Genomic DNA, 24,220 nt, shown 5'->3' on the forward strand with positions numbered 1-24,220 from the left:
ATTTTATATCTCTTTACTTTAGCATTTTAATAGTGATATTTTATATCTCATATCTTTTATCTTAGCCTTTTAATGGTGAATTATTACTGGTGTAACATTGAATGTGTAAAGGTAACTAGGATACATTTTCAGAGTGTGTATTTTTGAAAAACTTGAGATCAAACAGACGATGTTACCACAGGAACAAGAGGAAGTTTCTCTGATAAATGTGTTTACATGTTCTTTACACAATTAGTGGAAAAGTGAAAGATTAAAGAATATATTGGAGAAAAACTGTGTTTAACCGATCGGTTTCATAAAACTCAACAAACAGGGGTTTGTTTATGAAGCGGGCTTTAACCAAAATTCTGCCAAAAGAATTTGGACTCACGGAGACGTCTGTGTTTTATATGTTAAAAGGTCAATAAAGAGGTCGACACTGTAAAAGTAAATACAAGGGTCAATAAAGAGTTTGACAAAGACTACCAGGAATGGGTAGCAAAGGGAGTAAACCAGTTGAAGGGCCACAGGGGCCCATTGTTGATCTCATGCTTTCAAAATATGGCCCTAATAGTTTAAAACATTTACAAGAATGGTGATGAATGTGATTTTCTGACAGGAGGGTCATTAACTACTGCACAGATACGGAAACTAGGCCCAATACTCCAATGTTATTTTATACTATTTTAATTCTGCTATTTTTATAATGGTGCTTCAGACTCATTACATCAACACTGTGAATATTGTACTGTAAATACTCTTATTCTGTCTAATCTTGTACTAATTGTTATGTTTCCTTGTATGAACGGTGCTATACAAATAAAGCTTATTATTATTACACTTGTTTTATTTTTAGTGCCTTTACTGTCTGTACTGAATGTGTTATTATTATTTCAGCCTCTCAGCTGTGACTTCAGGATTCGAGCTGTTTCTCTCACAATTTAAGAACAGATCAAAGCTGAGACTGAACTCAAACTGAAGCTTCTGGAATGATTCTTTAACCAGCGGTTGTAACTGTCATTGTGCTATTAATGTGAGAAAGGCTGCATAGCGGAAACCCACACGGCTGCAGGAAGGAACTGTTGATTCGCTGTCAACTGTTTTTTATGAGTCCTAATAAACACTGAGAACAGATTCATATCTGCTGCTGTGCACACTCATGAACTCCTCGCCCTCTCGGTAGCTGTTGGACCTTTCTCCTTTATTCCACTGAGCCCTCCACCCACACAAAGAAGAACTGAGCCCAGAGACCAAAACTGCAGACCCACCCGGAGGTCACGTCCACAGACTTTATGGGGACTTTAGCCATCAATGGTGCACTTTACAGTTTACACGTGGTGTTGATGAGCCAACAAGTCCTCATTTCACTGTTTGTGGAGCTTCGAGAATTACAGTTTCCTTTTGGTCGTGCAGGTCTAGCGGCCGCTAAAAGCAGCGCAATCCTTTTGTGAATTCGCCCCTGAGTGCATAAGGGGGGACAAGAAGAGACACGCACACACACACACACACACACACACACACACACACACACACACACACACACACACACACACACACACAGCACCCCCAACATGCCAGCGGTCACCATGGCAACTCCATTCTCCACATCTCATGCCTCTCCCGTTGTTTCCTCTTCCTCCTTGTCTTCCTCTTCCTCCTTCTTTTAACACAGGGGTCTCAAACTCAATTTACCTGGGGGCCGCTGGAGGTAGATTCTGGGTGAGGCTGGGCCGCATCAAATATTCCACAAAAAAAGGGTTGTTCATCAGTAAGTTTGGACCTGTACTTTGACTTATTAAAGTTCATGGTGGAGAAGAGCTTTTCACACAGATATGTGCTCCCAAAAAGGCACATGGTACTGCTTGAACATCCTGGAAAGCTCAGGGAAGGTGGGGGGCAATTCTCTCAAAAATTGTCCAAGCTTGTCTGCTTTTCCATTCACCTCCCTGAACTTGGCTTTGAGTTCAGAACTTGCACTGCAGGTCAATGAGCTCCATTTGAAGCACAGGAGGGGCATCTTGCACATCGAAGGAGAAGGGGTCAGCAAACATTTGAAAATTGGCTCTGTGTGTCTTGAAGTCTGCAAACCTGTGATCAAATTCCTCCTGTAGCTTTACAATGGCATCAGCATACTTCTCACCACTGAATGGTGTGCCCACATCCATGAGTGCCTTGCATGCTGGGAAATGGCAGAGGTTTGTCTGAGAGAGCTGGGCTTTCCAAGTTTTGTGGAGAATGCTCTGACGTTGTCATAGGCAGCACTGACCAGCTGCCCCTGGCCTTGTAATTTCTTGTTCAGTACATTCAGCTCCTGTGTGATGTCAACAAGAAAAGCTAAGTCCATGAGCCATTTGGGATCACTTAGCACAGGAACAGCCATCCCATCCTTCTCCATGAAGGCTTTCACTTCTGCTCTCAACTCAAAGAACCTCTTCAAGACGTTTCCCCTGCTGAGCCAACGTACCTCGGTGAAGTAGAGCACATCCTCATATGCTGACTCTATTTCCTCCAAAAAGGCGCGGAACTGGCGGTGCTTTAAGCCCCTGGATCTGATGTGGTTGATGCATTTCACAACGACAGACATCACATTGTCAAACTTCAGGCATTTGCTGCAAAGGGCCTGCTGATGAATAATGCAGTGCAGAGCAATGGCCTCCTCCACACCCTCATCTCCCAGTTTTCTTTGAACAAGTGCCACCAGTCCATTTCTCCTCCCTGTCATTGATGCCGCTCCGTCGGTTGTTATTCCAGCAAACCTCTTCCATGGTAAACCGGCATCCACAATGGCATCACACAGCCGGCGGAATATTTCCTGAGCGGTGGTCTGGCCATGCATTGGAATCACTGTGAGCAACTCCTCCATCACTTCAAAATTGTCGTCAACACCGCGGACATACATTGCGAGCTGCGCAGTGTCAGTGATGTCTGTGCTCTCATCAAGAGCGACTGAGTATGCACGGAAATGTTTAGCTTTCTCACGCAGTTGATCGTATATGTTACCCGACAGGTCAGAAATGCGCTCTGCCACTGTGTTGGCTGAAAGGCTGATGTTGCTTTGCTGAGCCTTCTTTTCCAGACAGACTATACTTGCAGCCTGTAACATACACTTTTTGATGAACTCGCCGTCTTTGAATGGCTTTCCCGCCTTAGCAATCATCTCACTCACCACGTAGCTAGCTTCGACTGCCGCATCGCTCTCTTTGCTTGCTTTCTTGAAAAGATCTTGTTGCCTCAGTAGACATGTTTTAAGATTGGCGACTCGGTCCTCTCTCTCATCTCCCTGGTATTTTGCATACTCCTCAACATGTCTAGTTGAGTAATGACGTCTGATGTTGTATTCCTTGTGCACCGCAACTTTCTCTGTGCATATAAGACACGTCGGGATGCCCCTGTGCTCAACAAAAAAATATTCCGTCTCCCACTTTTCCTGAAATTGTCTGTGCTCGTCGCAAACCTTTCTCTTCACGGCAGGTTTTGAGAAAGACATGACGGGCTGGGTGACAAAAAAAAACGTTGCTGTCACAAGCCTGAGCTATGGTAGCCTATAAGTGATTAAAACAAATATAAAACGCCCAAGGCAACGACTCGAGGGAGAAAACGCGCGGGCCACACTAACACTAAACTTTGATGTCAAGTAGGGGGCCACAAAATATCGTCCAGCGGGCCGCAATTGGCCCGCGGGCCGCGAGTCTGAGACCCCTGCCTTAAATAGATGTTTTATAGAAGTCAGAAGAGCGAGGATGGTCCAGATTCCATACAGTATATAACTTAACATGAGGCTCCTGTGGTTTGTCTTGCACTGGTCATCACAAAGTCAATAGAAAAAAAAGCTAAAATATCACTGATGTTACAAAATACCAGAAGTCCCCTAGTTGAGACAGAACCGCCAGATTGTTCGGTTCCTCACACACCACAAACACATTTTTGTTTTTGAAAAGAAATCATGAAGTTATACTGAAGTGAGATTTTGTCCTTCCTGTCTGTCTCTGGTGCAGTTTGTGGAAGTAAATCAAAAAGGGGGCTTTGTGACTCATCGTGCACGTTCAACCTGCATATCAGTCTGCACGTCTTCGCTTGTGTTCAACCACCAAAACTCTCAGAAACTGACTTTTAATATTCAAATCAAATCAAATCAAATGTATTTGTATAGCCCAATATCACAAATTATACATTTGTCTCAGTGTTTACAGACTGTACAGGTTACGACACCCTCTGTCCTTACACCCTCTGTCCTTAGACCCTCTGTCCTCAGACCCTCTGTTCTTACACCCTCTGTCCTTAGACCCTCTGTCCTCAGACCCTCTGTCCTTAGACCCTCTGTCCTCAGACCCTCTGTCCTTACACCCTCTGTCCTTAGACCCTCTGTCCTCAGACCCTCTGTTCTTAGACCCTCTGTCCTTACACCCTCTGTCCTTAGACCCTCTGTCCTTACACCCTCTGTTCTTAGACCCTCTGTCCTTACACCCTCTGTCCTTAGACCCTCTGTCCTTACACCCTCTGTCCTTACACCCTCTGTCCTTAGACCCTCGCATCGCACAAGGAAAAACTTCCTAAAAGAAACCCCATAATTAAAGGAGGAACATGTTATAAACCTCAGGGAGAGCAACTGAGGAGGGATCCCTCTCCCAGGACGGACAGACGTGCAATAGATGTCGTGTGTACAGGATAAACAACATAGTACAAATACAACATTTGACAGAAATGATGTTGTGTTGGAAAAAAAAATAGAAAGTTTGGATGAATCCAGGAAAATGTCAAAAAGGCTTCCCGGTGTCCAGCAGGACCAGGGCAGCAGGCGCAGCCACGATTCATGATCCTGACGTAAACTTTATCAGTGGCAACCTGCCCCATGAGAGACAGACACTCCGGGATGATGCCCCGGATGGGGAATATTGGGGAATATTAAATTCAACTTCACCTCAACACCTTCCAAACTCTTGAAGAGTTCCAGTGAAGGATGCTCATCAGACCTCTGCACGAAGGGGCCAAATCACAATCACGAGATTATTTAAACTTGTTTCAGATGCATGAGAGATATTTAAATGTTTAAATTATTTTACTGCGTAGTGCATTCTTGCAAATATCAGTCTGTCCAAAGCATTTCTAATGTTTTCGCCGAGCAGAACATAAGGAACAAAATAGTGGCGACTGAAAACCAAGCAAACAAAGCACTTTCACTTCTCCATTTGTGGCGGATTGTTTTAGGAAAATCAATTCCCACAAATCCAGTTCCTTTTTGATTATTATATGATACGAATTGTAAACATTCAAATACCATTAATGGGATCTGCAGTAGATGACGATAAGATTAAAAAAATAGGAGATAGAAAATAGAATATCTTTCCATATTGACCGCACCAGTCATGCAGCGTCTGTCTGTCGGACGGAGCTTTATAGTTGGCTGCAGCTACGTTATAAAGATATATGTCACAATTTCCTTGGCACAGTCATCTATTCCCACTATAACTAAATTTGTCATCTGTCTAAAAAACACCAAGATTCAGTTCCTGAAAATGACGACTTCTTCTTTATGATCATGACTCTTTGTCGAGTTTGGAAGACAAAAGACATGTTTACCATTTGAGTTTGCTCTCTTGACTGTCGGAGTGTTTCAGGTGTTCTGCTCGTTTACTGTTTGCTACAAATATGGAGGAAGTCTCACCAACCACAGAAGATTACTGGGTGAGTCTTGTGCACCATCGGGGGGACACAGAGTGCTACCTGAGAGTTTGCACTTTTATTTCTATCACATAAGACACACAGAGAACACACCCAGAGATACTCAAATGCTGCACAGCATCTACTCCATCAATTATCTTTAAAGTTCCTTTTTGATAAGATAGAATACTGAAACTGATTTTATTTGACGCTTTGGAAATCTTATGACCTTTTATGTCAAAACTGCCCTGACTGAGGCTCATATAAGTTAAAACAGTGATTGGTTTCTACATTATACATTTTGTATTACACTTTTCTTGAATAATCTGTTTCAAGAATGTGACAACTCTTTTCCTCTCTCTCGTCAACAGGTCTTTGACTATGACGGTGTCACCTGGTCCCCGAACGCGAGCAGGAGTCATGCAGCCCCGTGCTTACAGGAGGACAGCTACACTTTTGCACAGAGATACTCGCCAGTTGTTTACGTTATGGTGTTCCTCCTGGCTTTAGTGGGCAACGTGCTAGTGCTGTGTGTGATCCGACGCTACAGGAACTCTCACAGTGGAGGAGCCTGTGCCTTCTCTCTGACGGACACCTTCCTCCTTCACCTGGCCATCTCTGACCTCCTGCTGGCCTTCACCCTGCCCCTGTTTGCGGTGCAGTGGGCTAGCCAGTGGGTGTTTGGCTTGGCTGTTTGCAAGATCTCCGGTGCCCTCTTCTCCCTGAACCGCTACAGTGGCATCCTTTTCCTGGCCTGCATCAGCTTTGACCGTTACCTGGCCATCGTTCACGCTGTCAGCTCTGGCTGGAAGCGCAACACCTGCCATGCCCAGATTGCCTGCACCCTCATCTGGGTGGTCTGCCTGGGCCTGAGTGGAATAGACATCACCTTTAAACAGGTGGTGGAGGTGAACACTGTGGGACACGAGAAGGTGCTCATGTGCCAGTTGTGGTTCCCTGAGAACACCCAGTGGCAGGTGGGGCTGCAGCTGGTCAGCCTGATTCTGGGGTTTGGGCTCCCCTTGTTGATCATGCTCTACTGCTACATCCGCATCTTCAGGTCTCTCTGCAACGCCACTCGCCTCCAAAAGCGCAAGTCTCTCAGCCTCATCGTCTCCTTAGTGTCGGTGTTTGTTATCTGCTGGGCGCCGTACAACTGCTTCCAGCTGGCAGATAGTCTGCACAGGCTGGGCATTGTGATGGGAGGTTGCCAGTTTGGCTATGTAGTGGACATTGGGACTCTGATCACTGAAAGCGTGGGGCTGTCGCACTGCGCCCTAAACCCTCTGCTGTACGGCTTTGTGGGGGTGAAGATCAGGAGGGAGCTGATCAGAATGTGTAAGGGGCTGCTGGGGCAGAGAGGCCTCCTGGGGATGGAGGGATGGAGGGAGAGAAGGCTCAGAAAAACCACCAGATCTTTCAGCTCTGCAGAAAGCGAAGTCACCTCTTTCTCGGTTATGGTGTGAGGTTAGAGCGACAGGAAGAGGGGTGTGTGTGTGTGTGTGTGTGTGTGTGTGTGTGTGTGTGTGTGTGTGTGTGTGTGTGTGTGTGTGTGTGTGTGTGTGTGTTTGTTTGTGTATGTGCGTGTGTGTAAGTGCGTGAAAGAAAAGTAGAAAGGAAAAAAAAATTCAGCTTACTCATGAATTTAAAAATGTTCTCAGAAGGAAACGTGATATTTCTTTGTATGGTGCAGCTTCCAACATTTATTCAGTCATGTCTTCTGCTTCTCAATAAGACTGAAGTAAAATCCTTAAGTGAGCCACTTCCCACACGTTAATGTTGCTGTCATGCAACTTGTTGCCCGTGCTCATCATATTCATATCTCACATCCTCACACACACACACACACACACACACACACACACACACACACACAGATTCCACTCTGATCGTTTGTAGCATAGAACAAGTTTCAGCTTTCATTTCCCATTTTTTCAGGATACATATACAGCTGTTCTCTCACCTGTGTGCTTCAAAACTGTGCAAAAGAGGAAATGTATAAAGATTTTCATAATAAATATTTTGGAATAAAAATAAAGTGTCAAGTTCATCTCAGGTTCTTTCTCTGAAGGTTTCATCCAGCACAACATGCGGCTTCCAGCTGAACTGTGTTCATTTACTAAAGTACTTTGTTTAACTTCAAATCTGAAGTACTTTTACTTTACTTAAGTATTTACAATTGTATGCAATTTAACGCTTCTCCACTACATCTCGGACGCAAATGTTGTACTTTTTACTCTGACATCTATAGTTAGTAACACATGTTCATATTGTTCACAACTCAAAGAGGTTTAGAATCACTAGTGTAATCTTTATTAATGCATTTTATTGTATAAGCTTGTTATTTATTAATTAGTTTATTATATGAGAATCTTAATAAAATACTGCAGCTCATAAATGTGGTGCAGTAGACGTATAAAGTAACTTAAAATGGAAATACTTAAGTAGGCTAAAGCAGTGGTTTTATAACATTTATTTAGTCCCTGTAAGAAGCAGTTCTCCTTTACACTAGCAGAGAGCCTTTGATGTGTCACACTCTAATGTTTCCCACCATGCACAAATGGCTAAAACGAGGTTCGCTTTGACAGATCTCCTTTTTTTTTAATGATTGTTTTATTTATATTTAGGCCAAAGCATATACAACCTATTGTTTCTATATTGTGAAATAAGTGTGCAGGACAAAGTACAGATAAAGTACAGTGTTTCCCTGCGCTGCATGAGTAAAACATTGATTTAAAGACATATATTGCTGGTGATTCATCTTTATAAAGCTGATAACCGGGTGAACCGGCAGCTGGAAGCAGCCTCAGCTCTGATCTATTGTTCGGCTTGGAAACACAAACCCAGCAGCTCCATCTCGTGGAAAGCGGCTCTTTGTGCGGCTTTGTTTGACTCTGCTTTGTGTTCCGCACTCCTCGCGTCAAGTCAGGCACAGAAACCGGATACGCGACAGCTGGGTAATGTCCCCTTCAAAATAAAACCCATGTTTACCACAATAATGACATAATCACCATAAGGACTGGGCAATGTTAATCATATCATATGTTTCTCACTACAAATAGCAACAAATCAAACTATTTATCAACCTCGTTCTCGTTTTGATTTTGATTTGCAGACGCTGCAGTGAATTTCCTTTAAGATTTTATTTTGAAAATCAATTAATCGAGCGATTCGTGTTTTCGTGTGAGTTGGCAGTTTGGCCAATTATACAATGTGCGAGAAGAGGTGACATTTGAGCAACTAAAACAATGCAGTGGGAAGCAATTACAGTCCATGTAAGTACATGATGTGCATGTCATCGGCGGTATGATCACAGTCTGCACGTGAAGTGCGTCCGTGTTGTAAAAACTTCGAGCTTTTCTCATAGTCTGCTTTTTTTAGTTTCTCCTGCTACCCGGTGCTGTTGTTTTCTTGGATTCACCCTCAGCCCAAACGCGTACCTGTAAGTTCAGTGACACTTGGAGTTTGTGCTGAAACTCGGATAAAGAGATTGTGCGTGTTTCTGCTGGACAGCTGCAGCAGCTGCTCCGTCCTCCCTCCAGAAACAGCGACGGTAGGAAGACGTTTTAGCGACGGTGGCAAGAGATACGTGCATGTTGCGTACTTGTCCTTTTTTAGTATCATCAGTCCACTGTGCACAGAGAGGTTATAGTCCTCTAAAGTCGGCAGCTGAGGCCCTTTATGGTAAGTAATATCACATATGTGCAAAACTCATGTGTGTTTTATAATGACAACCTATGTTAGCAATACACTTTATACATATTTACAGCTTTAGCCAATATTGCAATATTGATATTCAAGCCTTTTCATCTCTGTTTCGTTTTTCGTCTCAGTTTCGATACGTCATGTTTATGTGCGCATCCAAATGCACCTTATCTTACCGCTTACAGTACATCTGGTTTTGGAGGGTACTTTATCAATAGTTAAAAAGTGACAATATCACAACAGCTTTGCATAACAAAGCTTTGTAGAGTGTGTGTGTGTGTGTGTGTGTGTGTGTGTGTGTGTGTGTGTGACAAGGGGAACTGTGCTCTCTTCCACGAAACAATTGCCTCATCCAGTAACGTCACGCACACACACACACACACACACACACACACACCATGTGAGTTATGTATGAGTTTGAGCATGTTCGTTGTATCATTAACGCCTCAGCTGGACTTCCGGAGGGGAGATTTTCAAGACTCATCTCAGAGAGAGAGAGAAAAAGAGAAAGCAAGAGAGAGGGGGAGTGTATAAATTGGTATTTGCACTGACATTCGTCCTCTGAGGCACTTCAGTATTTTGGATTTCTCTCTTTTAGGTTTTTCGCCTCCACAGTAGATGAACATGGAAGTGGATCTTGATGGATTATTTCACCAGAACGACACCTTCGACTACGATAACTATGAGTATAAAGACGACTTTGAGACAAGCGCCATTGAAGGAGTGTCGATCCCGGTTCTGTACTCCGTGGCGCTGGTTATAGGTCTGCTGGGGAATGGACTCCTCCTGGCCGTCCTGGCTCAGAAGAGGCGTAACTGGAGTATATCAGACACCTTCATCCTCCACCTGAGTGTCGCCGACCTGCTGCTGCTGGGGATGCTGCCCTTCTGGGCGGCACAGGCCACTCAAAGTGGATGGTGCTTTGGGAGTTTTCTTTGCAAGATCAGTGGAGCTGTCTTTAATGTAAGTACCACGTGTGTAGAACAGATCGGGACTGGAAAGAGAAATCTTTTCAGTGTTTGGCTGTAGGCCATTATTTCCTTCTCAATCAAGACTCTTGGCAGACCGAGGTCATTGCATTTAACACTTTTATTGAGCAAGTATACTCCCTGGTGAATTCCTCATTTCTCCAGGCATTTCTGCGAAGAGGCAAGAGGAGGGGAGAAGTGAAAGTGATCGAGAGGACTGGGAGTTTCTATGTTCTACTAGATAACAGCTTACGTTTTTCTTTTTCTTTTTCCTAGATCAACTTCTACTGTGGGATCTTTCTGCTGGTTTGCATCAGTCTGGATTGCTACCTGTCCCTCGTCCCCACCACCCAGCTGTACTCCCAGAAGAAGCCCAGGTTGGCTCACATCAGCTGCCTGTCGGTGTGGCTCGGCTGCCTGATCCTCACCATCCCTGACTGTGTTTTCCTGGTGGCCCATCGTGATCATGCACAAGCTAAAACACTGTGTGTTCACTGCTACTCTCAGTCACTAATTTACTGGGAGCGGGTGTCACGCCTGCTATACCACACGCTGGGCTTCCTGCTGCCTGCAGCCGCCCTGATCATCTGCTGCTCCTGCATCCTGCTGCGGCTGCAGCGCTGCTCTGAAAGCCTCCAGAAGAAGAGGGCCGCGATGGTTGTCCTGCCCCTTGTAGCGGTCTTCCTTCTCTGCTGGACACCGTACAACATCACACTCATTGTGGAAACCTTCAGAAGCAGCTCTAAGGGAACTGATAATGTTGTGTGTAGTAATCCTGAACGTTCCCTGAAGAAAGCTCTGAAGGTCACTTCTGCTCTGGGCTGCATCCACGCCTGCCTCAGGCCTCTGCTCTATCTCGGCCTGTGTGGAAACTTTAGGAAACGGACACTGGCCATGTTGAGACGTGCTACAGATGTGTCTAAGAGCTCGCTGTGGGAGTTAGGTGTGGGCGAGGAGGCCCTGCCTGACCCGAATCAGGATGCGGAAGAGCTGAAATCGATGACGAGTGTGGAACATCAGGTGCAGTCCAGTCAGTGCTGATTACTGGACTAAAATGCCCTCCTGTGACTCAGAAGTGACCCGAGGAAAGCTCCACCCCTGAGGGGAATTTAGTGTTAAGTCATGTCATGGGTTCAAGGGATGAAAGACTTTGTGATGACAGAAGGATCAGAAATAGATATTTATAATGAAAAATGACTGTTTCCCATTGCACTTTAATGTGAGAGTTTCCGAGCCACGTCATGGTGTCATGTACTGTTGTACTTTTATTTTGCCATCACTGTTGCGCAACTTTAGCTTGTCATAAATCATGAGTTTTTTATTCACTTGTACATATCTGTATTTTTATTGTGTATTATTATTAGTATTGAAACTAAACTAAAATACTTTTTTGTTCCACAATCATCATAAAGCTAAGGGTGGAAATGAATAGGAATATAAGCTCTAGTGAAAAAGATATAATATAATCCTTGTCAGTGTTATTGTATCTTCCATTAAATGGTCCGACAGATTTTATAACTTCATTGCTGATAACACAAACTGTTTGTACTTCATGTTATCTTCTTACCGTCAGGCAGTAAAGACTGTGGATTCCACGATTGCGCAGTGTGTGTGTGTGTGTGTGTGTGTGTGTGTGTGTGTGTGTGTGTGTGTGTGTGTGTGTGTGTGTGTGTGTGTGTGTGTGTGTGTGTGTGTGTGTGTGTGTGTGTGACCACAGGAATTTCCCTTTGGCGAATCCCACTGACTTTTTGACTTTGTTTCAACATGGCCGTGTGGTCTGTCGGCCACTGGATGACACAAACAGCTGGTGATGTCATCAGTCAGGTGACAGAGAGCGAGGAGGAGGAGGACAGGAAACAAAGCTCTCTGTTGGTGTGGCAGGCGTTTCATAGCGCTCTCCGTTTAATCTTGTTTAAATACATGTGTGTTTGTTTTGTTGAGAGAGAGAGAGAGAACAGTGGCTTTATGTATAAGCCCAGTTGTCTGTGTAAATCTCACACTGCATGTTGTGTTATATTTGTGGTTTCACTTCCACGAGGCCGTGCAGGTTACGGCCTACAAGGCACGCTGGATTTCTGCAGGATAATAATGTGTTCATTCAGAAACTCAATGTACAGTCATTGCACACAAGGAAATGAAATAAATGTGTGATCTAATCTAGAAGACGGAAAAAGCTGGTTGACTGACAGCAGCACACGTCGATTTATAGCATTGCTGCTTATAACATAGACTCATTGCATCAGATTGAAGTGTTATTTCCTGTCAGCAAGAGTTTCTCAGCAAACTAAGACAGACGAGCGGCTCATCAGAACTTCTCTTTATTAGGTAACAAACTTGTTATAAGCACAAAGACAAACTTTGTTTTACTGTCCATAAGAAACAGAGGCTTTGCTTCAATAAAGTACAAAAATGACGAGATGATTAAAGATCAGTGCATGTGCACCACACATGGGCGTGCAGCCAAGCTCCGACTGGAAGAGTTTATGAACCCGTTGTTGCTTTGCTCTCTGCCACAGAGACTGAACCAGAGCAGCTGCTGCTTCTACAGGGAACTGTTGACACTACACACACACACACACACACACACACACACACACACACACACACACACACGCACACACTGGTTGTTGCTGGAATAAAACTTTAAGGGATGAACTCTTATAACACCACCACCTCCACCCTGCTGTAGTCAAAGGTTTTCCTCTCGTGTAAGTTATGAACAAGACGTGTTGTAAGTGGAGGCATGCTGTGGTTTTTAGAGTAATCCTGAGCACATTGGTTGATTTGGAGTCACTCCATGTCTGTCTGCTCTTTGCTCATCTATCATCGTTCACATTTCTCTTCAAGCCGCTTGTTTTAAAGGTTGTGCGGCTGCTTTTTCTTTCAATTTCCTGTCAAAAGGATGCAAGATATTTCCACTGAAACTGCTTCACGTGGGTTTGCAGCTTCCGTAGTTGCTCCTCTGTATATTATACGTGATGTCCTGATCCTAACTTTATCATAAGCATATAGAACATTTTAGAAGAGTTGATATATTTAAATGTCTCCGAGAGAATTCAAAAATGTCATGCTGCCAACTTACCTCTCCTCAATCTGCCGTAAATATCTAACTTTTATAACTACAGCAGGGACAATGTGCAAACATTACTTTCTGTTATTTACTCATCAAGATTACAATTTAGAGTAAAAAGTAAAACACAAATAGATTCTATGCACATACGTTTTTAATGTGTTTTTGGATTATACAGAAACACATACTACATACAGGTATTTAAAAAATATATTTATTAATCTTCAGTTTTATTTTCTGTAAATGTACATTATGGTCCAAGTGTTGTTTAAAAGCCTTACAATCTGCCAGGTATGTTTTTAATGCCTGAAACAGTAACATATTAAGAATTTAAAAGGACTGTAATGTTGAGCAGACACTGACTAATGACTCAAAACACAACATTTAATTCTGTATTTGAACAATCTATTTACAAAAGCATAATACAGTTTCATTTCTGTGTACAAAATACGTAGTTTAAAATGTAATTTAAAAGCTGCAGTAACAACACTCCCTGCAGTAGTACATGGTATGTAATGTAGCCTTGCAATCAGAAAAAGGGAAATGTTATTTTTCTACAAGAAAAGGAAGTACAGGTGTATGACACGTCCCGGACCGACACAATCTTTTTTTGTTCAGCTACTAATGCCCCATGAACTACAGGAAATGAGAGGAAAGGAATAACACAGGACTTTTATCTCTGTCTTCGTGTCAGTTTACTTTGTCGGCTTGTTCAGGTTTGTACACATGCTTGTTAATATGTTTGTGCGTCTCTCTCAGACAGCGATGGAGTTGGAGGTGTCGGCAGAGTTGGACCATAAGGAGCTTCTCCTGCTCGGACCAACAGATTGCAATTTGGGACTCATCTTCAGCTTGCAGCCCAGAGACCTCAGGATGTCCAGGAGCTGACGGCGGAACTTCACACCCACGAAGGCGTACAGGATGGGATTGAGGCTGCAGTGGAGGTAACCCACGGAGGAGGTGACTATCTTGGCTTTGTCCAGAGACGTTTGGACTCCACATCTGTCTGTGATGGTGTTGTTCGAAGTAAGTGTGTCCACCATGAGTGTGATGTTGTATGGCGTCCAGCAGATGAAGAAAACCATCACCACGGCCACTATGATCCTGAAAGCTTTCTGCTTTTGAAGGCCTTGGGAGCCGCTGTGCAGCCGGCACAGGATGCAGGAGTAGCAGAAGATCAAGGCGGCTGAAGGCAGCAGGAAGCCCACCGTGTGGTAGATCAGGCGTGATGCCAGTCGCCAGTCACCGACTGTCTCAGAGTTAAACTTGAAGTAGTTGCAAACACACACTGTTTTGTCTCGTCTTTCATCGTGCACAGCTTCCAAAAAGATCCAGTCAGGGATGGAGAGGAGCAGGGAGAAGAGCCACACTGCCGAGCAGCTGACGTGCACGACCCAGGGCTTCCTGCGGGAGTACATCTGGGTGGCGTGGACGATGGACAGGTAGCGGTCCAGACTGATGCAGGCCAGCAGAAAGATCCCACAGTAGAAGTTGATCTGAGGGTGCAAAGAAATCACAGACAAGTGAAAAATCTTTTTGCAGCCACTGTATATTTACTATCGTGCACTTTAAAGGAATACTTCAAGCTCAAAATGGCCATTTTTATATCAAATACTCACCCCGTGTGACCTTAAAGACAACTTGATGCCTCCACGGTGAACAAACAATCCAAAAGCAGAGAAAAATCTACACACAAGCGTGAGACTGTTAATGTAGAAGAATGCACGTGTTTGGGAAGTAGTGAGCACACGACTGGATGAATGAGACTTGGATTATACTGCAGGAGTTGTTTGAGAGTTAGTAAACGGATGTTTTGATATAGTTTAGCTGTTGTTGAACGAGGCCCCCATTTACTATGTTTCTCCGTTTTTGGATTCTTCGTTCACCGTGGAGGCACGCGAGAAAAGCAAAGTTTTCTTCAAGAATTCAAAGAATTAAAATGTTCCTTTAATGCAGTTTTAATGCATCGTTCTTACCGTAAAAACAGCTCCAGTGATCTTACAGAGAGGAGTGCCAAAGGTCCATCCTTGAACTTGAGCGGACTGTGCAGCCCAGAGGGGCAGCGTCAACAGCAGCAGGATGTCTGCCACACCCAGGTGGAGGATGAAGGTGTCTGTCACACTCCACGTCCTCCTGCTCTGAGCCAGAACTCCCAGCAGCACCCCGTTCCCCAGGACACCCACAACAAACGCCACCGAGTACAGAACTGGGATGAACACCGCCTCAAACTGCTTTCCCTCCTTCAGGTCGCACACATCACCACCATCATCACAACAATAGTCCCCGGAAGAGGAATTGTCATATAAATCACCAATGCCATCAATCCATTCCATCACAGCGGTTATCAGGGACTCTGCACACAAATTAGAAGAAGAAGGAAATCTATACATTAATTTAGTTTTGAACATTTGACATTTGTTCTCTGCTTCAGCCACATGGTGGTGCTGTGTAGCTTTAAACAAATCTATATCTATCAGTCTGGCTGGCTGGCTGTATATATATATATATATATATATATATATATATATATATATATATATATATATATATATATATATATAGTATATATATATATATGTGTATATATATATATATATGTATATATATATATATATATATATATATATATATATATATATGTATATATATATATATATATATATATATATATATATATGTATATATATATATATATATATATATATATATATATATATATATATATATATATATATGTGTGTATATATATATATATATATATATATATATACTATATATATATTCATATTTTAGTGCAACATAGGATAAGTCACTAATACAATAAACATTTGTTCTTTCTCGACTTTGTGACAATCAACATGATCTCGGCTCTCTTTTTAGACGGAGAACGCTCGTACTACTCTTGGGGTTATTGCTTTTCGTCTGACGATGTGGAAGAGAGAAATTAATGCATGTCCAAGAGGAAGCATGTACAGCATGTTTAGAGCCTTGGTGCACTAAAATATGAATCACAATGTTAACTAGCATCTGTACCTTGTCACGTAAACGATCAATTCATGGTGAATGATTAAAAAGCCTAATTTATCCATCACAAAATGCTGCAGCGTTTTACTGAATGGCACCAAAGTGTTAACGGCAAACTGTCACGCTACCACATCAATAACCCTGTGGTCTCTTACTGAGAACAAACAGCAGAAGGGTGAACAAAGATGATTCAAGATTAAATGTTTGGTTGTCTGGAATCACTACAATCAACATCGTTATTCAAAGATTTATAACACTTCATACTAATGCAAAACTGAGATGTAACTTCATTAATAGTGTTAATGCAATTATGAAATCTCCTATATTTGAAACCTTTTTGGCTTTTAATGTCCTACACAATGTTCAAACTTTTTCCTAAATTCTTAGTGTCTTTTTATATACGTCTATATACGTGCTAAAAAAATAATAAATTAATAATAAAATATATAAAAATATAATAAAATAAATAAATCAGTTGATTCAGATAATTCTCAAATAATTAATAATGATCTATGATATATTAAAAGTAAAGAACGATACATGAATCATGTAAAACAAAATAAGTTTTAAGTAATTTACCAGATTGTAACCCTTTCTCCTTCGCAGAAATGATGTCTATTGACCGACTGGCGCCAATAACACGAGAGACACCACAGAGGAAGACACAAGACTAAAGCCCTCCTCTAAATCATGCATGAAGTGAAATATGTTTATCACACAATGAGGAGACACGCAATGTTTTAAGGTTTTTATTTCTTATTATTTCTGGACGTTGAAGCCATTAATTAATTATCATCATTTACTTAAACCCCAGATTGTGTCGTCCATTCACAACTACATAAAAGAGACACAGGGTCTCAACATATGAAACTGCCGCTCCAGTAGTAACACTAACACCCAAACTAGAACAGATTCAAAGAGGACGTTAGTTTACTTTAAGAGCTCGGCCTAAAGGAAAAGCCAATGCAACTCCAATTCAGCAATTACTCGATAAAAGTAAAGTGTTTTTCTGTGAGTTTTGTGCACAAGGCTGCACGTGCACGCAGGAGACGCCATTAAGCACTGCTGGATTTTAAACTCTTACTTTGCAAAAGGCTTTATGAGGAAGGAAAAGCACTTTTAATGGTTTTATCACAAACCCTTGAGACTATTTATATATTGCAAATCAGTGTAAAATCTCCCCATAAATCATTTCCACTAATGTTGTCTCCAAAATCTCAAGATTGTTCATCGCACCTCTTTTTTTTTTTTCCTCATGTTTTGCATACCAGCATGCAAAGATGACACCTGCAGCAGCAACACGTTTTAAATGCCTTGTCTGTTTCCTCCTCGCCTGTCCTCAGCGCAAAGCTTGCATTGGTTGTTCCTGTTTGTTTCACACTTTGTATTTTCTATTCCGTTTGTAATTCTTGCGGGGAGAGAGGCTGATGGAAGTGCAAACATCTGGCCGTGGAATAAAAACGAGCAACTTGTTCAGCCCGCAACCAGAGACGAGCATTGTTGGACCATAATTAAATGTATTTTTATTTAAATGACTTTTACATAAAATGGAAACAGTGCTGGAGTCTTTCAGGGTGGTTGAGCTGTGAGTGTTTTCATTACCTGTTGTGTGACCAACACAATAAACTTACACTTTGTTTCACATATTTCTTTTTTTAATCTTTAGTCTATAAAAATCTTTCTAGTAAAAAATGTGAAGTGAGATAAAGTAAAAGTTAGTTAGTTTGTGAGTATGCTTTACATTTAGGTTTTGTATTGCACTGAAACCATGGAGATGTGTCACTTGAAGAACTGAAAGTATGAATATATATACATATAAAAAGCACTTCCATATGCTAGTTTTGATTCCTATAAACTTGTGCTGTGTTGGGCATCTCGTAACAACTGCTGCCTGACTGGACTTAATGCAGTTAACAGTGGAGACTCCATAATGCTTATTAATGCACATTTTGATATGGTTTTGTTTTGCATAAGGCTAATAACATTGTACTCAATAAGGTGGTTAATGTCATGTTGAGGCCTTGACATGCACACTTGTCTTATGTACTGTTTCACTCTAATCTTTTTCCCTTTGGGTCTTAAAGATGCTTTCTTTTCACTCCGAGGCTCATCTGTAGATGGACAAGGTGGGGGTGTTTCTGTGTCTGTGATGGGTGGAGGTGCTTTGTTAACCTGCATTAATTCTTAGTTCAAACTCATGGTGGGTCTCCACTCTTTTGTCCAGGCTCAGTTGTGACAGTTGTCTGTAATTTGACATTGCAATTGATTTTACAGTATTTCCCACCATGTAAACAAGTTTTTAGATTCTAACACTGGTCCCGTGGTGAACCCCCAAGTGGGCGAAACTCAAAACAAACAGCTGATAGGTGTCACTTCTCTTGTGAAAAAACAGCACCCACTGTACCTTTATGGATTTCCTGTGTGACATTTGTCATAATCCTTTTTTTTTAAATGTTTTTGTGCAGCAGCATTTATAGTTTAACAGAATCAAGGACTGATTTGTGCTTTCACCTTCATGATAAAGATGTCGGACTGAAATGTAGCTTCATTTTGTGTCGACAGGCTGCAAAATTCACCACTTTGTGACAGGAATAAACTAAACATTTAATTAATAAGTGTGTTTAGTGAAACTTTGCTTCATATTGGAGCTGCACCGTTTTTAAAAAAGTCCGATCCTGCAGAGTGCAATCGAAATCATGCACTGCTCGTGACAACCGTGTATGAAAGGTGTCTGTGGCTCGAAAGAAGGCTACAGGGAGCCACATGTGTAACACCAAAACAGCTGTCGTGCCAATTAAATGTGGTAGATGTCGTTTCTAAACACCTGCTGGAAATGAATGACTAATGCATAAACTCATAGAACATGAAACATGAAGTTAGAACAATATTAGTTTCACTCCTGTAGTGTTTGAGGGTGTTATTTAATTAGTTTGTGCATTTTATTTAATAACATTTTATCCAACTGCAGCCTCCTTCATGCCCACTCTCCAGCCCTCCATACGAAGGTATGTGATCGCTGCCTGCAGCTTTAATTCGTAAGATAATTTAAAGGACAGGTGCACAAACTACACACGTCTACACTCCTCACAATGCAGTCATATGGCACTGTGGCTCCATCTGTTGGGTACCAGTATGTATGTGGATACATCTTTTAAAAATGTATACTGCTACAAAAAAAGAAATGTGCAAACATGGCAGGTTTAAAAAATGTCCTGGCACTGTAACGCACTGTAGCTTCTATATCTAAGTAGTTTGAGTCGCAGCACAAACAGGAGAGAGACGCTGATTCTTCACTTAAACAAAGCTTTATTAGATGGGATGTAATATAAAAACCTATAATGTCAAATGTCCAATACCTGATTAGTAAACAGTATGTGGTGTGTGTGTGCTGTCATGGTATATGGCTAATTGGATAAGGATGTGTAGGAGAGTAAGTCACTAATTCCCACAGCCAATCATCTGTCCTTTTGTCTTTATATTCATCATTACAACAGAAAGTGTTTCAAATTCAAATAAGCTTTATTTGCATGACAGTTTAGAAAACCTGTATTGCCGAAGCGGTACAGAAAATTAACATTGGCAATAAATGTACAATGCAAATATCAACAATCGCATGAAATGAAAGCATTGCATAATTAAAAGCATTGGCAACTGTACATTCGTTTACACATCATTTAAACATTTACTACATGGCTTGTAAGAAAACAGTATATAATGCAGCAAACATTGCACACACACTTTTCTCCTCACAGCAAGAAGTGATAATGTTCTGTTGAAGCCTCCAGGTCCACTAGTGGGCAGTGTTTTATACTGTGACCAGGTCTGCAGCCCGTCACTCTGAAACACGGAAAAGGAGTCTGTGTGGCACAAACGAACCAGACGCACTTTGACAGAGCAGTTTAAAGAGTTTCGAGAACTGTCAGATACTATCGTTTCATTTTTTTGATAGTGTAAGCAATTTGGTAAAGCCTTGACATAAAACACAGTTAGGAGATTGCGTATTTTTCTTTGTAGGCCTATATTCAGTAGTTTGGGGTTTTCTCAAAACCGAAAGTAAGTCGACAGTATGGAGGAGGATATGCAGGAAGATATGCAGGAAGAGTGTCAACCTCTCCGGCAGGACCTGTCCTGCCCCGTGTGTCAGGGCATCTTCCAGGACCCCGTGCTGCTGCCGTGTACCCACAGCTTCTGTCGGGAGTGTCTGCAGAGAAGTTTCCAGTTTAACAAGAAGTGTCCCGTGTGCAGGGACGCGTTTGAGGAAGGGCAGGCCATCTCCAACCGCGCGCTCAGCAGAACGTGTGAGACCTTCCTCAAGCAGTCAAACTGGCACCCGAAACGGGTCCGTCGCAATGAGGACACCTGTAACCTGCACCTGAAGCCGCTGGAGCTGTACTGTGAGAAGGACGAGGAGCCCGTGTGTGTGGACTGTGTCTCTCTGCACAGCTCACACCGGCTGTACTCACTGAGAGATGGGGCATCAGTGTGTAAGGTACAGACACCGGTTATCAGCTGGGTGTTCCCAAAACATGTCTTCCATTAATAACAAAATATGCTGAAAACTCTTAAAATGAATAGAATCACTTTACAAGAAACATATTTGAATTGCATCACATCTTTTTTGTGTCCCTTTAAAATAAGAAATCATAAGGTCCCCATGCAAGTGTGTATATTCGTGTGTGTGTGTGTGTGTATATATATGTATATGTGTATATATATATATATATATATATATATATATATATATATATATATATATATATATATATATATATATATATATATATATATATATAATATATATATATATATATATATATATATATATATATATATATATATATATATATATATATATATTAAAAGAAAAAAGAGCAGCTTTGTGGGAGTGTTCTTTCTTGCATGATGATTCCTGTATTTTAATCAATCAGGCTTCATTTCTTCTTCTCTAACATGATAGTGGCGGCTTTTTCAAGTCACTTGTGACGATATTCACGATTATCCTGATAATTATCCTGGAAATTCACCCCATTTAACTTTTTTTATCACGATCTGCGATAAAATCTTATAGTCCCATCCCTATATTAATCTGAATATCTTTGGGTTTTGGACTAATAAAACAAGACGTGTGAAGATTACATGTAGAAATGACCCCTTGTCTGTACATCTATATTTCTATTACTTTACATCTGTCTACCCTTCTCAGACTTTGGCACAACACTAAAGGCTAAAACATCTTTTGTTCTGTTGTTTTCACCCTGCAGAGGGAACTGGGCTACAAAGTCCAGATTTTTGAGAAGAAAGTGGAGTCATACAAGAAGTGTACTCGTAAACTCAGCAACTCAGTGGAGTACATCAAGGTAAAGATACTGTCACGTCTTCCAGTGTTCATATTACATTGATCTGTGTATAATCATTAAAGTTGTTTACTATCAAGCTGCAAAACTGAGACTGCACATATCTTAATGTATGCTTATATGTAAACTCTTTTCTTCTCTTGACGCAGTATCAAGCTGGGCAGGCAGAGAAGCAGATCAAGGTGGAGTTCGAGAGGCTCCACAAGCTGCTCCTCACAGAGGAAGCTCTGCGTCTGAAAGCTCTGGCTGACGAGGAGGAGCAGAAGATTGCTTCCATACAGGAGCTGATTGAAAGCACAAACGAGGACATCATGGCTTTGAACAAGCTCAGTGAAACTCTGAAGAAAGAGATGGGCAACGAGGATCTACCCCTCCTGCGGGTAAGAGAGGGCAGCTCGTCCACGAAGTTATGAGACGTATAAGATGGTGTATTATTCTGCCTCTAACTATTCTATTACTCTCTTTTATGCTTTAGAACTTCCAGAAGTTAAAAAGAAAGTAAGTAACTGGAAAACTGTAATTCAACTGTATTTTGTGGATTTACAAATGTCTTTTAACTCCACAAATTACCATCTTTGCCTTAGCACCCAGTGGACTCGTCAAGAACCTTGCTTCCTTGACGACTCTCTTTTGAACATGGGCAATCATGTTGGTGCTCTGAGCTTCAACATCTGGAAGAACATGCAGGCGCATGTCAAATATTGTGAGTAGCTTACGCTGGTTGTTGTTAATTATGACATGAAAGCAGAGTAAAGATTCTGAAGTGTTTATATTATAATTAAACTGATTTATTTTGACTATTTCTCCATTTTCAGTGACTTCCAGAATAACAAGTTCAAGTGCTACAAAACAAAACGCTTCCTGTTACGTTAATAAAATGTGTTGGCTTAGACTCGCTGCTTTTTTCTTTTTCTCAGAAACTTAACAACTTTAAAAATTAATTGTACACAAAATAACAAAGCTCGTGGATTTCTCAACACCTCGCACGATAATGCTCGACACAACTTTGACTTGGCGTGCAGCGTCACTGCCCGTCAGTAGCAATATCAAGGTTGTTTTGTAGAAAACAATATATTTTCATACATTAATTTGTCTATAAACATTATATGTGACCGAACTAATGTTGCCGAAATAACTTGCGTCTTGTCTGTTCCTGCGTGCAGATCCGGTGATGTTGGACCCGAACACGGCCTCTCCGTGGCTGTTCTTGAATCCCGACCTGTCCAGTGTGAAGGAAAGCTCGGAGCGGCTGACCGTCCCCGACAACCCAGAGCGCTTCGATCCCTGCGTCTTCGTCCTCGGTGCTGAAGGTTACCGCTCTGGGAAACACAGATGGGACGTCATTGTTGGTGACAACCCCAAGTGGATTGTGGGAGTGTGCAAAGAGTCAGTGCCCCGCAAAAAGAAGTTCACGGTCTCTACAAACCGCGGTGTGTGGTCCATGGGACTGAGCAAAGGGCTGTACACCGTCTCCACACAGGAGCGTACAGAGGTGCAGGTGCAGCAGCGTCCTGAAAGGATCCGCATTAAGCTGAATATGGATAAGGGAGAGGTGTCATTTTGGGATGGGGGAACATCGAAGCACCTTGTCACTTTAACACACAAGTTTGATGAGAAGATGTATCCGATGTTTGGCCCTGGGCTCTTTACCACGCCTATGATTCTGGCATCCGGGAAAAATAGCTGTACACACCTCATGATGGGATGTACTGCAGGAGGATTGCAAATGACTATAATAAAGATTACAGATGGGAACATATTCAAGTTGCTTGCTTCACTAGCTTTTACATGAACTTTACGCTTGGAAAATGGCCTTTTTTTAATTGCTGTATATCCTTTAGTTGATTATGCTCAAATATCGTGGTGTTTTGAATCTGTGCAGGTTTGTCGTCCTCTACTAATGCTCTGAATCTGTTTAATAATAATAATACAGTTTATTTGTAAAGCGCCTTTCATGACTAAAAGCAATCCCAAGGTGTGGAAATCTGAATTTGCTGTCTCCATATAATTCAATAAAAGTTCAATAAAATACAAAAACATCTGATTTTGTTTTGTTTCATCAATAAGAATCACATAAATTGTTCTTAGCTAATTAAAATCAAAGTAAATGCTGCACTTGTACACATATTTGACATGTTAGATTGCATGAAGGTAATTAATGTAACATGTAAAAGTAATCAAATACATTCTTACTTTGTATTTGTACCATGTGTTTAAATATTTAACCTTTTACATTCATGGTTACTATATTAATGTCTGTTAACAACACAGTACTGAAGAGAAACATAATTGAAATAATTACAGTACAACTTTGAGGTACTTTTACTTTATTTGGGTATTTTTTACTTTATACTTTCACGTTAAAACATCGCAGAAGGAAATATTGTACTTTTTACTGCACATTTATCTGAGACCTTAAATTACTTATCATATTAATACAAAATATAATCAAGTAATAAATG

At 41.6% G+C, this 24,220-nt stretch overlaps 4 protein-coding genes across 6 annotated transcripts; 3 read left to right on the forward strand and 1 right to left on the reverse strand.

Annotated features, from left to right (window-relative positions):
• Positions 1-5,528: 5,528 nt before the first annotated feature.
• cxcr3.2 (chemokine (C-X-C motif) receptor 3, tandem duplicate 2) lies at positions 5,529-7,687 on the forward strand. The gene is made up of 2 exons (XM_029451917.1): positions 5,529-5,661; positions 6,009-7,687. Exons 1-2 carry the CDS (start codon positions 5,626-5,628, stop codon positions 7,101-7,103), a joined length of 1,131 nt encoding a protein of 376 aa, XP_029307777.1. The 5' UTR covers positions 5,529-5,625; the 3' UTR covers positions 7,104-7,687.
• A 1,110-nt stretch (positions 7,688-8,797) lies between these two features.
• Positions 8,798-12,470, forward strand: LOC115021205 (C-X-C chemokine receptor type 3-like). 3 transcript variants are annotated; one of them, XM_029451461.1, is made up of 4 exons: positions 8,804-8,912; positions 9,019-9,321; positions 9,941-10,305; positions 10,587-12,470. In XM_029451461.1, the coding sequence occupies exons 3-4, from the start codon at positions 9,961-9,963 to the stop codon at positions 11,349-11,351; spliced, it is 1,110 nt and encodes a 369-aa protein (XP_029307321.1). In that variant the 5' UTR covers positions 8,804-8,912; positions 9,019-9,321; positions 9,941-9,960; the 3' UTR covers positions 11,352-12,470. The 3 variants fall into 3 exon arrangements, with proteins under 3 accessions (XP_029307323.1, XP_029307321.1, XP_029307322.1); XM_029451463.1 differs by lacking the exon at positions 9,019-9,321 and having other exon boundaries at positions 8,798-8,912; XM_029451462.1 differs by lacking the exons at positions 8,804-8,912; positions 9,019-9,321 and having other exon boundaries at positions 9,777-10,305.
• A 1,046-nt stretch (positions 12,471-13,516) lies between these two features.
• cxcr3.1 (chemokine (C-X-C motif) receptor 3, tandem duplicate 1) lies at positions 13,517-17,057 on the reverse strand. The gene is made up of 3 exons (XM_029451464.1): positions 16,984-17,057; positions 15,357-15,733; positions 13,517-14,876 (listed from the first exon to the last, which is right to left on the reverse strand). The coding sequence occupies exons 2-3, from the start codon at positions 15,711-15,713 to the stop codon at positions 14,136-14,138; spliced, it is 1,098 nt and encodes a 365-aa protein (XP_029307324.1). The 5' UTR covers positions 15,714-15,733; positions 16,984-17,057; the 3' UTR covers positions 13,517-14,135.
• A 3,138-nt stretch (positions 17,058-20,195) lies between these two features.
• trim35-28 (tripartite motif containing 35-28) lies at positions 20,196-23,797 on the forward strand. The gene is given in 7 exon segments (XM_029450648.1): positions 20,196-20,893; positions 21,666-21,761; positions 21,908-22,138; positions 22,234-22,256; positions 22,343-22,461; positions 22,922-23,427; positions 23,429-23,797. Coding segments are annotated over 7 exon segments (1,428 nt in total). The 5' UTR covers positions 20,196-20,470; the 3' UTR covers positions 23,459-23,797.
• The last annotated feature ends 423 nt before the right edge of the window (positions 23,798-24,220 follow it).

This window comes from Cottoperca gobio, chromosome 16 (assembly GCF_900634415.1).
Source record: "Cottoperca gobio chromosome 16, fCotGob3.1, whole genome shotgun sequence".
In the NCBI taxonomy this organism is placed as follows: domain Eukaryota; kingdom Metazoa; phylum Chordata; class Actinopteri; order Perciformes; family Bovichtidae; genus Cottoperca; species Cottoperca gobio.